The sequence below is a fragment of the Furipterus horrens genome, unplaced genomic scaffold, assembly GCF_987537825.1.
Source record: "Furipterus horrens unplaced genomic scaffold, mFurHor1.1.pri manual_scaffold_7, whole genome shotgun sequence".
Lineage (NCBI taxonomy): Eukaryota > Metazoa > Chordata > Mammalia > Chiroptera > Furipteridae > Furipterus > Furipterus horrens.
The window spans coordinates 13908512-13923489 of NW_028327177.1; the positions used below are offsets into that span (position 1 = coordinate 13908512).

The 14978-nt window shown below is 41.9% G+C and overlaps 1 protein-coding gene across 2 annotated transcripts in view; it reads left to right on the top strand.

Moving 5' to 3' along the window:
* The window catches only part of SAMD12 (sterile alpha motif domain containing 12), a 323498-nt gene that overhangs the window by 32975 nt on the left and 275545 nt on the right, over positions 1–14978 (top strand). For both annotated transcript variants that reach the window (XM_090283426.1, XM_090283427.1), the window contains exon 2: positions 2877–3055. In XM_090283426.1, coding sequence (XP_090139552.1) covers positions 2877–3055 — 179 coding nt within the window. The remainder of the gene's footprint in view (positions 1–2876; positions 3056–14978) is intronic.

Here is a 14978-nt window from a genome sequence, read left to right on the forward strand (position 1 = left end):
GAGAAGAACCTGAAGCTTGTAGCTCTATGTGCCATGAGGAAACCTAGGCCTAGGATAAGGTGATGTTATGGATAGCAGAATGGAGATATTTAAAAATCAGAGTCCTTAATGACCCTGTTGGATGGGGAAATGAGCTAACTCTCTGGGCTTTTGCCATTAATGGGCTTCCTGTCCCAAAAGCTAATACATTTTCTTACTATTTAATTTATTTTGGGTTTGTTCATCTGAAACTTAAAACCATCTGCACCCTAAATGATATGTGATCTTTGTAACCTTCACCAGACACTTGTATGACTTTTTGTGACTATAAGTCTTTGGGGCCTCATTTTTCTTATCTGTGATATGAATATAATTATTTCTCACAGTTTTCCCCAAAGATTACTTAAGATCCAGCACAAAGCCCGAGGGAGGAACTGAGAACTAATATATGTTGAGTACCTACTTTGTACCATACAATAGGCTGGTCCTTGGCTTTAGGAAGGTTAGGAACCAGAAGAGAAATGTACAGATAATACCATATAAAGTGGTATAAAGTCACATGCCTATGAACCATTGTACAGTTAGTTTCAGATCATTCAACATTGGTTGAATACTTGCTGTGCCAGGCACATGACCTAGCATGGGGGGCGGGGGCAGGGATGGGGCTGAGAACTGAGATTAAGGGAAGGCATATCCGAAGAAGTGCTAGTCAAGCCCAAACCTGAAGGATGAGTGGGAATTGAGTGAAGAACGGGGAAGCTCATTTCGGGCAAAGCAGCATGTACAAAGTCGAGGAAATGTGAAAGAACTCAGTGTGTTTAAGAAGTATGTGGTCCGAGTGGCGTTAGCAAGGAATAACAGGGTGGGGGATGAAGTTGGAAAGGCAAAAAGGGGCTACGTAATGCAGGGCCTGCTGGCCCATGTGAAAGGTATTCACATGTTCTATGTATAAAAAGAAGCCATCAGGGAGACTGAAGCAGAGGATTCTCACAATCTGGCCTATACATTTAAAAAATGACCTTTGAGGGGTCGAGGGAGCAAGAACAGCTGGGCTGGAGAAGTGGGTGGATTTGAGCAACATTGTGGGTGCAGAGCTTACTGGATCTGGCGGTAGACGCATAGGCTGTGAATCACAGAGAGAGTGAAGTCACAGATGACTGGTGACGTTCTGCGTGAGTAACTGGGGAAGACTGGAAAGGGGGACTATTTCTCTCATAAGAAAACCAAGGGTCAGGTTTGAACACGTTAAGGTTAGGCATCTGTGATGCATTGAAATTGGGGTGTTGGCTGCCAGTTTCACTTCTGTCTGAACCTTGTGAGGAAGGGCTTTCTGGGGTGGAGTTAAAATCTGAGGGTCCCTGGCCGGCTGATTGGATCAGAAGTGACGGGAATAGATGGCACCTGTTAAGGAGGGAGAGGAGGGTGGGAAGAGGACTCCTTAGCTCACTTTCTCTGGGAAGCATTCTCTCACCCCTCAGGTATGAAATACAGTATTCCCTCACTTATCGCAGGTATTACATTCCAGAACCCTCCGCGAAGTGGGAACCTTACATTTATTCTACACTCTTAAACCTACCTAACTTTAACAACATACTTATACAGTACCGCAAAATCCCGCGATACAGCGAAAAATCCGTGATAAATAATTAAATATAATATGTTTTAAAATCCTGCGATGCAGTGAGGCTGCGATAAGTAAGCCGCAATATAGAGAGGGACTGCTGTAGTCAGAAGCCTGGTAAAGAGAAAAGGAAATGCTGACTTGGATGTGGAGACGAGTAAGAGGAGGAATTTTTTAGAGTCACGGAAGTTGGTTGAAGGGGGAGAATGATGAGAAGGGGGAAATGAAGATGTTGGCCAGGAGGAATTTATCAGCAAAGTGGCATCCTGAAGGAGATGGGAGGGGATTTAAGATTCTTGCTTTAAATCCTCTGAGGCCAAAGGGAAGGAGTTAAGGACAAGAGTTTAATGTTGAAGGGTTAGGGACACAGGAAGGTAAGATAATTTCCTACTAGAAACACCAAAACACATGTGTCATGTCTGTGCACGTACATACCCACAACTCCACACACACCCCTGGTGGTTCACGGGGGTCATCTCAGTAGAATGTTATGGTTCCTATAACATTCACTGCTATTTCTTTGGTAATTTGGGGTACATAGGAGGGACTTGGTAAGGATTAGTTGACCGACTAGATATGCCCAGAAAATGGACTTTAGATGCTACTTATGGGGATGTCCATGTTAGAGGATGTGAGGAGTAAGAGGGAAAACCAGAAACCACTAGACTTGACTCCCTTGCACCTCCCACTCAGCTCTTTTTTTGTCTTCCATGTAGCAGTTATCACTCTTAAAATCACCAGTTCCTTGGTCTTTTATCTGTTTGTTGTATTGGATTGTGAGTTCTTTGAAGGTAACATCTCTCCTATATCCTGCATTCAGGTTTCCAGAATCATGGGATGATATATAACAAGTGCTCAATAAATATTTGTTGTATGAAAGCAAGAGGGCGGGCTTGCATGGATGATTGAAGGACAGAGACGATTCAGAATGCGGACAGAATGAACACTCTCCCAGACAGAGGCAGAGACATCAGCTAAACTGCAGGGGTTGATAATCGCACGTTTGGGAGGCACTAACGAAGTTGCCTGATTTGGTATTCTCATGCGCAGTGTGGTGATTAGTACCTTGCTCAAGATCAAACAACACAGAACTGATGGTTTTTGGATTTGTACTCCTTCCTCACCACATTCTTTCCCATAGTTACCAGACCACCTCCTCTGAATGAACTCGCTGAAGCCTTATTCTACCCACTTAGGCCAGATGACATATTGTCTGCCCTGGCCACCTTCTTCGTATGACTTGTTTTCTGAGTTATATTTTTTTCCTCTTGCCTAGCTCTCCACTGCGGTTTGAATCCACGGGCTATTGATCACCCTGCCCGTGCTGAAGGCATTAAACTGCAAATTGAAGGTGAAGGTGTTGAGTCTCAATCCATTAAAAACAAAAACTTCCAGAAGGTGCTTGACCAAAAAGGAACCCCCAAGCGACTGCAGGCAGAAGCTGAGACAGCTAAGGTAGGTAATAATCCAATACATTCAGGAGATTCTGAAGCTGCAGCTTTGCTATTTTGTGGTCCGGCCACAGAGAAGAACAGATGCTACCTTCCCCAATTACCATCGTCTCTTCGTTTAACGAACACTGCTCCTTTCTTAGATAGGTAATAATAAATGAGACTATTGACTGCCTCCCCTTTGGGGTAAAATCGAAACTCATTTGTGGTCAGGCATGAGGTTCCGAGTATGGGATGGAATGGACTAGAGTGAAGAATGCCTTGAACTCGGAGTTGGAAGATTTGTTTGCCAGGCTCAGATTTATCATTTAATGATGTTGGGCAAGTCATGTGACTTTCCAGCCCTCAGTTCCTTCATCTATAGAGTGTGTATCAAAAGCCACCTCCCTCATTGGGTTGAGCAGATGAAATAATATAGTGCCTCTGGCAGTATTTTGTAAAAGGCCCAGCTGGCTGCTTGGGTATTGAGGGGCTTTTGCTAATGAACACTGTTAATAATAATAACTGACATTATATTAAATATATCCACGTATTCCAGGTATTTTTTGAAGAACTCTTGATGTTCTGGCTTATTGTGTCTCTGTAACAATTCTATGAGGGAGACAATAGTAAACAGTAAACAGGACCCTAATTAGTAAGAGATACAATTGTTCTAGCTTCCTGGATACTTTGTTCTTTTTAGCCTGGGTGTAGGTGCAAAACACACATTGGTTAACTGGGAGGTGGAAGGTAAGCGATTTTTTAGCAAAGCTTTTAAAAGGCTTTTCCACAGGAAACTGGCACTCTGTGGGTTTTTGTCAGAAGTAGGTGAAGACTCTCCGGTCGGGAGCACCGTGCCAAAGATATTCATATTAGTCTGCCTCTTGGGAATGGAGAGAACTAGTCCTCGTGTGGTATTTGGTTTCTCCCTGCGCATTCCCTGCAAAGGAATTTCCTTTCAAATGTTTGAGTAAAGATGCACGCAGCTCTAGAAGCAAGTGCTGCCGTCGCCTCCCCAAATCCTTACGTACAGGCACACCATGAAGATACTTTGCGTTAGGTTCCTACCATTGTGATAAAGCGGTTCATAATCGTTGTACTGGTGCAGGATTTTGCCCTCAATTTGTCGTTTGAAAAATGTGTAAAGTGCAATGAAATAACGAAGGGAATGAGATTTGCCTGCGGAGACTTTGCTGCCACACGGTAACCACTCCCTCCCCCTAAAATCCATCTTCCAAAATCAAATGTTAGGTTTTTTGTTTTACCTGCAGTTTTGAAAATTTTGAGTAAGTACCGTTGTTGCTTCTCTTTTTTACTCTGGGTGATTAAAAACTGGGGGCAGTAAGCGTGCGTGTGTGTTTGTATGGGTGTGCAGTAGTGGGAGGAGGAGGAGTGGGCAACGATTATCAAGGAAACTGTTGCAGATATTCTGCACTAGACTTTTTAGCTAAGAGAAATTGCCCCTCATAGGAAATTGGTTGATGATCATTGAAGTTTGGTTTGTGAGCCGAGTTGAAAATAAATGACCCTTATTTGGATATCGAAACCGCATCAATCTCTGATTCCACACAGGCACCTTGAAAGAGGGAAAAAAATAATGTCTTAACAATCTTGACTAGGAAGACACAGTTTGAGTAGCATCTTTTTAAAATGATGCTTAAAATATTAAAAATTAGAGTGGAGAGAAATAAAGCAAATTATTACTTGATTTTAATTCAAATTTAAACATTTCCATATTATCTCTCTTATTTGCACAATAGATTAGTATTGTAAAAAGTGTGATTCCAGTCTGATATGATTTGATTATTTCTGAATTATTGAGAATATGTGAGGTTGTATTAAGTCCGAACTCGCACGTTGGTAGCACTTGCCTTTGCCTCTGGCTCACTTTATACTCACTTCGCTGAAAAGCTCCTTCACTGAGAAGGTAGCTGTCAGTAACAGACATTTCCTCAGGAATAGACCACATCCTGGAAACGAGATTCATCTGAGCTCATCCGGATCATCTACAATGAAATCCCCCAGCAGATGGGGTTGAAAGGGGATTCTGAGTGTTCTCACATCGACATCATATTTGGGAGTGAACAGACTAGAGGCTTAAAAGCTGAGACAAACTATTGATTTAGTCCTAGTTCCGTGGAGGACTGGATGGGAGCACTGGTTGCTGTGGGGACAGAATTAAAAGCAGGTAGCCTGGTGTCATTCCTGCAGACCTGCTGTGTCACATCCCCAGAAGTTTCTGAACCACAGACAATGTGAACTAGTTTTATGCATGGGTGAACACATTTATATTTTCTCTTCTGTTGCATTTAGAGGATTATTAGAGTTGTGAGTCATCTTTTTCTTTTTTTCCCCCTTTGGGTAAATAATTGAATCTCTGGTAACTTGGCATACTCTGAACTTAGCTTAAAAAACAAACAAACAAAAAAACCTTCTGGCTAGAGATACATGCATTTAAAGCTACTCAGTGATGTAAGCTGGTACAGCTTTCCTGAAAGACAGTCTGATAGTAGTTATCAGTATTTTAAATGTGTGTGATTTTTGAGCCACTGATTTTCTCTGTAGGACCGTGTCTTAAGGAGCTTATCATCCAGATGTGCAAAGATGGCTGCAGGAGAAAGTCCCTCTAACACTGTTTGTAATATGAAAACATTGGAAACAGCCTAAATGCCCATGCCTAGGGCACTGGCTAAAGAAACAGTGTGCGTTCATGCAATGGGAAAGACTTTTTCTCTGTAAGGGTGAGGGAGACCTATGTGTATTTATCCTAGTCCAGTTGAGCTTATATAACAAAATACTTTGACTGGATGACTTATAGACAATAAAAATTTATTTGTCACAGTAGTGGAGGCTGGAAAATTCAAGATCAAGGTGCCGCCTGATTCAGTGTCAGATGAGAGCCTGCTTTCTTGATAATAGATGGCTCTTATCTCACTGTGTCCTTACATGGTAGAAAGGGACATGGAGCTCTTGGGGGGCGTCTCTTTTGTAAGGACACAAATCTTGTTCATGAGGGCTCCACCCTCATTGCATAAGCACCTACCAAAGACCCTTTCTCCCAGTACCATCACACTGGCTGTTGGGTTTCAACATAAATTTTAGGGGAACAGAGATATTCAGTCTATAATAGTATCTATGTGGGAAAATTAGTGTGATGATATTTTAAAATAGGGAGGGGAAAAGAAGGTCAGGTTACTGCACATCGTATACAGCATGTTCCCATTTATGTAAAAATGTCTTTCACTAAATAAGGGCATCACTGAGTCTGGAAGAGTGTCCTCCACAATTTGAGCAGCAGTTCATATCTGGAGTTGAGATTATGGAGAAAACTTTCTCTTTTTCCACTTCTGTTTCATTTGATTTTAGTTTTAAAGTATGCATTGTTGTATTTCTTTTAAAGCCTTTTACAGGTTGTCCTTTTAACTTTAATACCTCAACTGTGACTTTTCCTGTTTGGTGCATCATATTTTGCCTTTGAGGTGCCATATTTCCTTCCATGGCTTCTGATTCTTGCTGGTAAATTATTTGCCAAGGGAGTTATCTTGGGACTACGTGTGGTCATGGAAGCCATTTGATGAGGTGTTTTTTTCCCCCCTGCAGAAGTGAGCACCAATGAGGTGTTTTGTGCTTGTCTCTTCCTGAATCTTGTGGGATGTAACACCTTTGACCAGGTGTTACATTATGTTTCAATTTGACATTCTATCTCTTGGTTGACTTAGTAAAAATAGTCCTCTCCTTTTCACTTACCTGTTCGCAGGCCTCCCCCAGGGGACCTGCTTCAAGCTCCCAGCATGCCCGTGGGTTCTGACACTGGCCGTGTTGGGCTTTGAAACCACTCAGTCCCTCAGCATGTCACCTGTTCCGGATCTCCGCCAGTCACAGTGAGCTTCATGCCTCCTCCCTGCCGTCATGTCCTCAAGATTTCTCTTCCTTGATTTTAAGCTTGGCGTTATATAAATATAAAAATTTGTTTTCTAGGATCTTCAAGTTTCTACAGCCTCAGGGTGCATTTGAAGCATAAGTTTAATCTATCTTCTTGATCCTGAAATTTGTATTTTTTTCATCATTTAAAAATATATCTTATCTCTCTCTACATATATAGGGTGGGGAAAAAGTAGGTTTACAGTTGTTTGTGTGGAAAGTAATACAATAATTAATAAATAATAATACAAGACTAAACTGTGTTTTGTGTACTCACAACTGTAAACCTACTTTTGTCCTGACCTGTGTATCCATTCTAGAAAAAATCATCCTTTTTGTCTCTCTCTTAGACTGTAATTCTGGGACTCTTGGCCCCAATTCCTCAAAAGACTAGGACCCTAATTCCAGAAGGAGGTTGTCTGGGTCACAAATTGCCTCCAGCTCTTATACACCAAAGGCAAAGCAATGGAGGACCAAGCTCACATTTAAGCCTTATTATTGGGTAGCATTTGGTTTAGTTGAAAAAATAAGATGGATCCAATTGAAATGTTGATCTGAAAAAGATATTTACCAATGTAACTCCTAAATGCCTATGAGCACAGGGGAATCCAGAGAGTGTGTGCCATTTCACAAGTTCAAGCTGTAACACTACGGTAACTTAGCTTTACAGGTGGGTACAAGATAAGAGAGATAGGAGGTAGAGCATCTTTTTCTCATTGGAAGGCACAGAAGTTATGAAAAATATACCATTGTTTGTTTGTTTGTTTGTTGTCCCCTTACCCACGCAGGGGCACACAAAACTGCCCCAGATGAGAGCCAAGGGCGGAATGAGTCTCCTTGACACAGAGAAGGCACAGCCTCTATTTCCAGACAATCTCTTTTTATCATTCTAGTCATGGAGGCCTGAGGCCACCTCACAACTCCTGATGACCAGGTGTAGTTCCAGGTAGCCTTTTGCAAAGAAACAGCCCTATGAGAGACTGAGGTCCTTCCTGGGTGGGCCCAGGCCTGAGGTTAATTAACCCTTTCCTCACAGGTCAGTAGGGATGGGTCTTCCAGAGAGGGTATTCCAGTAGAGGCAGAACTTGACCTGTGTTGTGAAATAAGGGTAAAGTTCACATACACAGCAATAAGAATGGAAGGTGCCCCTAGCAATGAAGTCTTAAGTACCCTGAGCCCAGGTGTGGCAGCAGAAGTCTCCTTAGAGTCAAGGTTTGTGTTGCAGAAACAGGTTGAAACAGTATGTGGGGGTCAAGTTGTATGGGATGTGAAAACTAGAATGAGGAGCATGGATTCATTTTCTACCTGCACTCTCCAATATGGTAGCCCATAGCCATTTGTGGCTTTTTAGTTTTATTAGAATAAAATGAATAAATGAATATCCTTGTTCATACTAGTCAAATTTCATGTGGTGAGTTACCACTTATGTCTAGGGGCTACTGTTCTGGATAGAGTGGGCATCGAACATCACAGGAGGTTCTGGACAGCGCTGCTCTGAAGTTCTCTGAAATAGGAGCAAGATGAAAAAGTGGAAAACAGTGTTGCATTAACATTCTCTCTGACCCTTGTCCTTGGGCCTTGGAGGACATATGCTTCCGTCATAAGAAAAAATGTCAAAAAGAAGTCTGCTTTGAGGGTGATGTTTCTAAATGCTCTGATGGTTGGCATTTGAGTTTCCATGGCAACTTGGAGGGTGGCTGTGGAGTTAAGATCAGTCTGTCAGCAGGAGGTAACCTGGATGGTCCCTACCTTGGAATCCCGGGATGTCTCCTAACAAGTGGCCTAAAGGCAGTATTGAGAAATTAAATCTTGACTTCCAGATTTGATTTTCTAGGTGCTCACAAGGAAACGCACCCTTTCTATGTTTTGATCTGTAAAATAAAGGTTTCTTAAGGTTAAGCTTTTTTTGTTTGCCTCCTTGCGAGCAATTTGCAGAGCCCATAAAGTGGTGAGTCAGAGTGATCATCAAGAGTCTGGGTGGCTCTGGCACGCCCTTTGTATGTGAGTGACTGCCCCATGCCTTTTATTTATAAAATTGGTATCTCCATTTTGCAGCCGAGAAAACAAAGAATTTAAATGACTTGCTTCATTTCTGGCTAACAAGTAGGAGATGGATTTAAAACTGGAGTCTAAGTCTAATGACTCTTAACCCAGTGTCTTTTTTTTTTTAATTCCCTTAACATTAAATGTACAAATGATTTATTTATTTGAAAAGAAAATGTAATCTGTTCTACTGAGAATCTGGCCAACTAGGCAAAAGAAGAGGTTAGAACGCTGCATGTAGTCTTTCTTCCTCAGAGAGGAACACAGAAAATCTTGATTTCTGTATTATATAATGGCGAAGCAAGGCCAACATCTAAAACAGTGAATAATTGCCTGCGTTTGGCTTTGGGATGCATCAGGCAAATCTTTGGCAGCAGATAGCCTTTTCTCATTAGGCTAATATTAGATTTCGTTTGTATTCATTTGGCACAGAGCTAAAGAAGCTGGCCTGGAACCTCGTGCTGGAGGCAAGAGGAGGAGAAAGCCTGGTGCTTTGGCTAAGCCACAGGCGGATAAAGGAGAGTTGACTGGAGGGCAGCTGGTAGACGTTTGTAACAATGAGCAGGAAGCATTAATCTGGGATTTAAATGGAAAGCTAAAAGAATTTTGACTCGGGTTAAAAGAGGAAGGGTGGATGGTACTTAACCTTGATTAAATTACATTGCTCAGCTGCCTCTGAGAAGGTCTGTGGCAATTTGGGGATAGAATGATCTAATTCTTGGCTATCTGTTTGCTTGGCTCAGGGAGCAAGTGTCTCCAAAAATGCTGCCAACCCAATATAATGTCACCAATGATATGAAAGGACATAATGCACGGGAAACATAATGAGCACATACTTTGTTAAAAATTATCAGAAGGCTCAGGACAAGTGAGACAGGACAGAATGACGTCATGCTATGTGAGTTCCAGGGCCATAGTACACACACACTGGACACTGGGAAAGATCTCAGAAAAAAAGAGAGCAAACCCATATTTGAAAAGGTAAGCATTTATTACTAAAGGGTTGAGCTCTGAAAAGTGGTCCAATAAATAGGATGTATTTGGGCCATAGTTTTGTGGTATCATCGATGAAGAAAGGAACCTTGGGATTCTTCTGACCACCTAATCTGTTTTGTAGAAAAGGGAACTGAGATTAGGATCAATTACATGGCTTCTCCAAGATCTTGAGGCCAGTAGTGACCCGGTCTAACCTAAAGCATAGTTCTGACGCATCGCCAGTAGCTCTGTGGTGCTGTCAGACCTGTACAAAACATGTGCTGGGGGCCATGGTCAACGGTACTTTTCTGGTGTACCAACACTGCAGTGCAGGCCATTCAAGCATGCAAACTAGAAGGTGGTGTTTGAGGAAATGGAGCCCCGAACAGCGGGTTGATTAGAGCCCAGTTACAATTCCATGGACAGTTTTGACACAGCAAATATGGGCCACTGGAGAAAAGGGCGTTTGGGTTCCAGGGATGGCTTGTCTGGTAGCACTCTGCCCAAATGATTTTTCAGCCTGGAACTCTGAAGATCAATATGGAAACCTTCCAACCATGTGGCAGCAGTTAAAGAGTCATCACAGTCAGGACTGTTAAGAGATATTTCTGGATCGCATACATCTATATAAAGACACATATACAGCTTGTACCTGAGAAAATTACAAATATGACAGCAGTGAGCTTATTCTGTAGCTGTGATGTAGCTTGATGAGTGACATTGAAAAAGCCTAGAGGTATGTAAGAGCCCCAGTCAGCCCAGCCAAGGGAAGGACGCAGGAAGCAGATCAAGCCAGGACCTTGAAGCAGAGTAAGGTCAACAGCCAAGGGTGGTGGAAGAAAGCGGGGTTTGGCCTTGGCCTACACCCCATAGCTAGAGGGCTGATGGCAGTTGCTAGTGAGGGCATTTAGTTAAACAAGCACAAATCATCTCGAAACATACAGTTTACCCTCTCTGTCTTCACATGTGCACGCTAAAAGTCCTTCATTATAAAATGTGTATTCTTTAGTGAGATTTTCAAGTACGTGTTTGCCTAGCTTTCCCCAATATCCTACGTGGTACTTACTGTTGAGCTGTGACTACTTGGACTCGGTGACCATTTAGAACAGGGGTTTGCAAAGATTTCCTGTAAAGAGGCAGGTGGTAAATGGCTCTGCATGGTGGGTGTCACTATCCCCTCATGACCTGCAGGAAGTGGATGCATTTCCCTGAGGTAATAAGTGGTGAATCTGTGGTTTAGAAGCATGTGCATGCCTTCACTGCTGCATGTCACCTCGGCTGGGCCTCAGATGATGGAAGGATGCTGCACACCCAGTGTTATGGAGAATTGTGGGAAGAGGGGTGGGGAGATAGAGGGGTTCTTCAAGTCAAAATCATTTTAAAGGAACATCCTGCTTTCATATACAAATGTCCACATCTGATGTCCTGTTTGGATGTAAGTTGCCAAAAGTTTTTGATTGTAAAGGAAAAAAAACACCCATGGTAATAAGTAATAAATCATTTAAAATTGTCCTGATATCACTCATCTAACAGGAAAAATATTTTGTAATAATGATTGAATTAGAAAAAGAATATTCCATTATGCAAAAAAATATGCAAATGGTACTTCTTTTGTTTTGGTGGATTATTCATCAGCCTGTGATGTTGGTTCGTTAGACCCTTACTACCTATTCTGGAATCTATGCAAGTTTCACCTCCTCTGCCACCACAGCATGGGTCCTCCTCACTGGACCTCATCAGTAGCCCATTGCCTGGCTTCCACTTAACCCTTGCCCTCCTGTGATCCATTCTCCACACAATAGTCCTGAATCAGAGGATACTACTTGCCTGTTGACAATCCTTGATGGTTTATTGCTATCACTTAGAGTGAATATCCAGACTCGTTACCATGATTGTTAGAAACCTAAGACATTCAGGCCCTGCTTGCCTTCCCAACCTTGCCTTATATCAGGCTCTCCTCTTGTTTTCCGAGCTCCAGACATACTCGCCTTTGTTTCTTGAATATACCAAGGTCATTCGCTCTTGAGAGCCTAGGTGCTCACCACCCCTTCTGCCCATAATGTTTTCCCATTCAATCGTTGCATGGCTGGCTCCTTGTCACTTAGGTCCCAGTTCCAAAGTGCCTCTCCAAGAGAGGCCTGACCACCCTCACTAAATTAGTCCCTAGATACACTCTCTGACATCATAGAACTTCTTCTTCTCTGAAATCATTGTGTTTATTTTGTGTCTCCACTGGAATTTAAACTCCTTGAGAGCAGTTCTTGTCTGTCTTGTTTCCTGCTATACATCAGTGCCTTCTACAGTGTCCAGCACATGATAAAGAGTATATCCTTGATGAAAAATGAATGAATGAATGAATATATGAATGAATGAAGTCAGTTGATGTGACACAGAAGTCCCCTGACTGTGGGTCTTCCTCATTTTTGCCTCATAGTTAGTTATTTTATTGTCTTTAACTTTTCCACAGGTGAGCAGAAAGATCAATCTTGCTGGGCCCTGTGAGTTGACCACATCAGGGGAATGCTTCTCTGGATGGTGGGTGCCTCTGGGACATTGTCCACAGGGTGGGCAAGAGGTTCTTCCATAGCTACTCTTACTTTCATCCTCAAAACATCTATGTTGTCTCTAAGACCGGCAAATATTTGCAGTCTGTGGCAGGCATTTCAAACTTCACTTAAAGAGTCGGAACCTACTGATCTCTTTGCTGCCTTCAGGCTTGGCCGTGATTTCAAATGACAAGGTCCCTCCACCCCCACCCTGAGCTCTCTTCACGGTCCCCAGTGTAAGCATCAGCAGCTTCCATGATCACACATCTCTTTGAAGTTAAAACTTGAAGGCAATGGAAAGCAGCAGCTGCTTATTGAATGACTAGGAACTTCTGATTTGAAAATCAAACCACCAGGTACCAAGCAACACCTGAAACACTATTTCCAGGACTGTACAAATTAGAAATAGTTTTCAAATGTTGCTTTCACACATAATCTTAGATATATACTATTTTAGCTTGGGTGGCTATAGCAAAATACCATAGGCTGGGTGGCTTAAACAATAGACATAGTTCTCACAGTTCTAGAGGCTGAGAAGTCCAAGGTCAAGGTGCCAGCCAGTTTGCTTCCCAGTAAGGACCCTCTTCCTACATACAGATGGTCACCTTCTGGCTGTGTTCTCATAGAGTGGTGAGAGGTTGAGCTCTGGTTTCTCTTCTTTACCTTAGGAAGACACTAACCACATCATGGAAACCCCACCCTCATGACTTCATCTAATCCTAATTATCTCCCCCAAACCCCATCTACAGATACCATCCATTGGGGATTAGGGCTTCAACATATGAATCTGTGGGGACACAGATAGTCCATAACACTGGCCAACCACCTGAGTGTTAAATCACTGTTAGGCTGAAGTTTGATATTCTTATCATATACTGAATGTCTGGCCTACAAGAATACACTTGTAATATTAATGAGTGCCTACTTATTACAACTTAATTAAAACTATACCAAGCAGATTTTTTAATGGCATTATAGTTCAGTGGTAATCATTTCTCAGAGCTGTCAGTTCCTATGTTTTTTATATTGTACATTTACAATGTTAAAAATATGTTCTTCTTCAACTGAGGTCAGTGAAGGAGCAACAGATGTATTTTGTCAAGTTCCACCACAACAGGATTATGCTAATGGTGATATTCCACCACCACCACCACAATTATTAAGCTTTCTTTCTCTCTACCAGTCTTGGACCTGCCATCTTGGTTCCAAAGTCATGATTCAGTTTTATTGAAACAGTCCCATAAATTAAAGCTTTGGGCTGTACTTAAAGAAGATACTTTTTAAAAATTCTCAAAATAAAGCTGAATTTTGTTACTATCACCCATGGTTTCCATTTTTTAAAAGCAATGCTTTCACAATATTTATTATAAAACAGGATTCTTGATTCATTAGCCAGAATGATCTTGTTAATGTGTGAGCTATATCATGTTGCTTCCCTGCTAAAACTCCTCTGATCGCTCCCCATTTTCCTCACATTAAAAGCCAAAGTCCTTCCAGTGCCCTACCAGGCTCTTCATGGTTTGTCCCCTGGCAAGTCACTTATGTCCTCTATTACAGTCACTCATACTCAGGCTGCTCCTGGATTAACCCAGGAGTCTTCACACATCAGAGCCTTTGCACTGGCTGTTCTCTCTGCCTGCAGTTCCCTTTCCTTAGGATGTAAAAGCTATGCCCCTCTCCTTCAGATCTCTGCTCCAGTGATGCTTATGTGCGCTAGTCTATTTAAATAATGTCTTCCCCAATGCCTCTGATCTTCTGGCTCACTTCTGTTCTTTCTCCCCTCTCCCCAACAAAAAACCACTGACCACTTTCTAACACTATATCATTTCCTTTTTATGTTTATTATTATTTGATGTCATCATCCACTAGAGTATAAACTCTGCAAGCACGGGGACCTGTTTTTTTCAGTGATGTATCCCTAAGACTCAAACCATGGCTGGTACCATGTAGGGACTCCGCTCTTTGTTTAAATGACTTTTTGTAATAATCAGTTTACATTTAATCTTCACCTGACCAATGAACTTACTATTTAAAACACACCAGGAGAATTTCACTCTCTAAATTACATCTAAAATGCTTGCTTTTCTTGGAAAGGAAATTTTTCTATAGCAACAGTAAACTCAAAGGACATCCTTATTTGTGTTACTAATAGTTCTACAACGATCAAGTAAGTAAATAACCTGTTTGCTCAAATAATCGTTAATTTCACACAATTGCAAGGTTGCCAAAAATATAGTTGAAATGGCATTTAGCTACTTGGTCTGCCAAAAACTAAGGCTGAAGCCAAATCCTAATAGCAGATTGTTGGCCAAATGCCACAACCAAAACTGAACTTCAGTGCCTCCTTGTTTTTTATATAATTGCTCAGTTTAAATCTAAATGTTCACATGTCTAACTTGCACATTGTGTAATCTGTTTTTTGGGGAAATCTGATACTAGCCTTTTTTCATGTTGTACTAAACA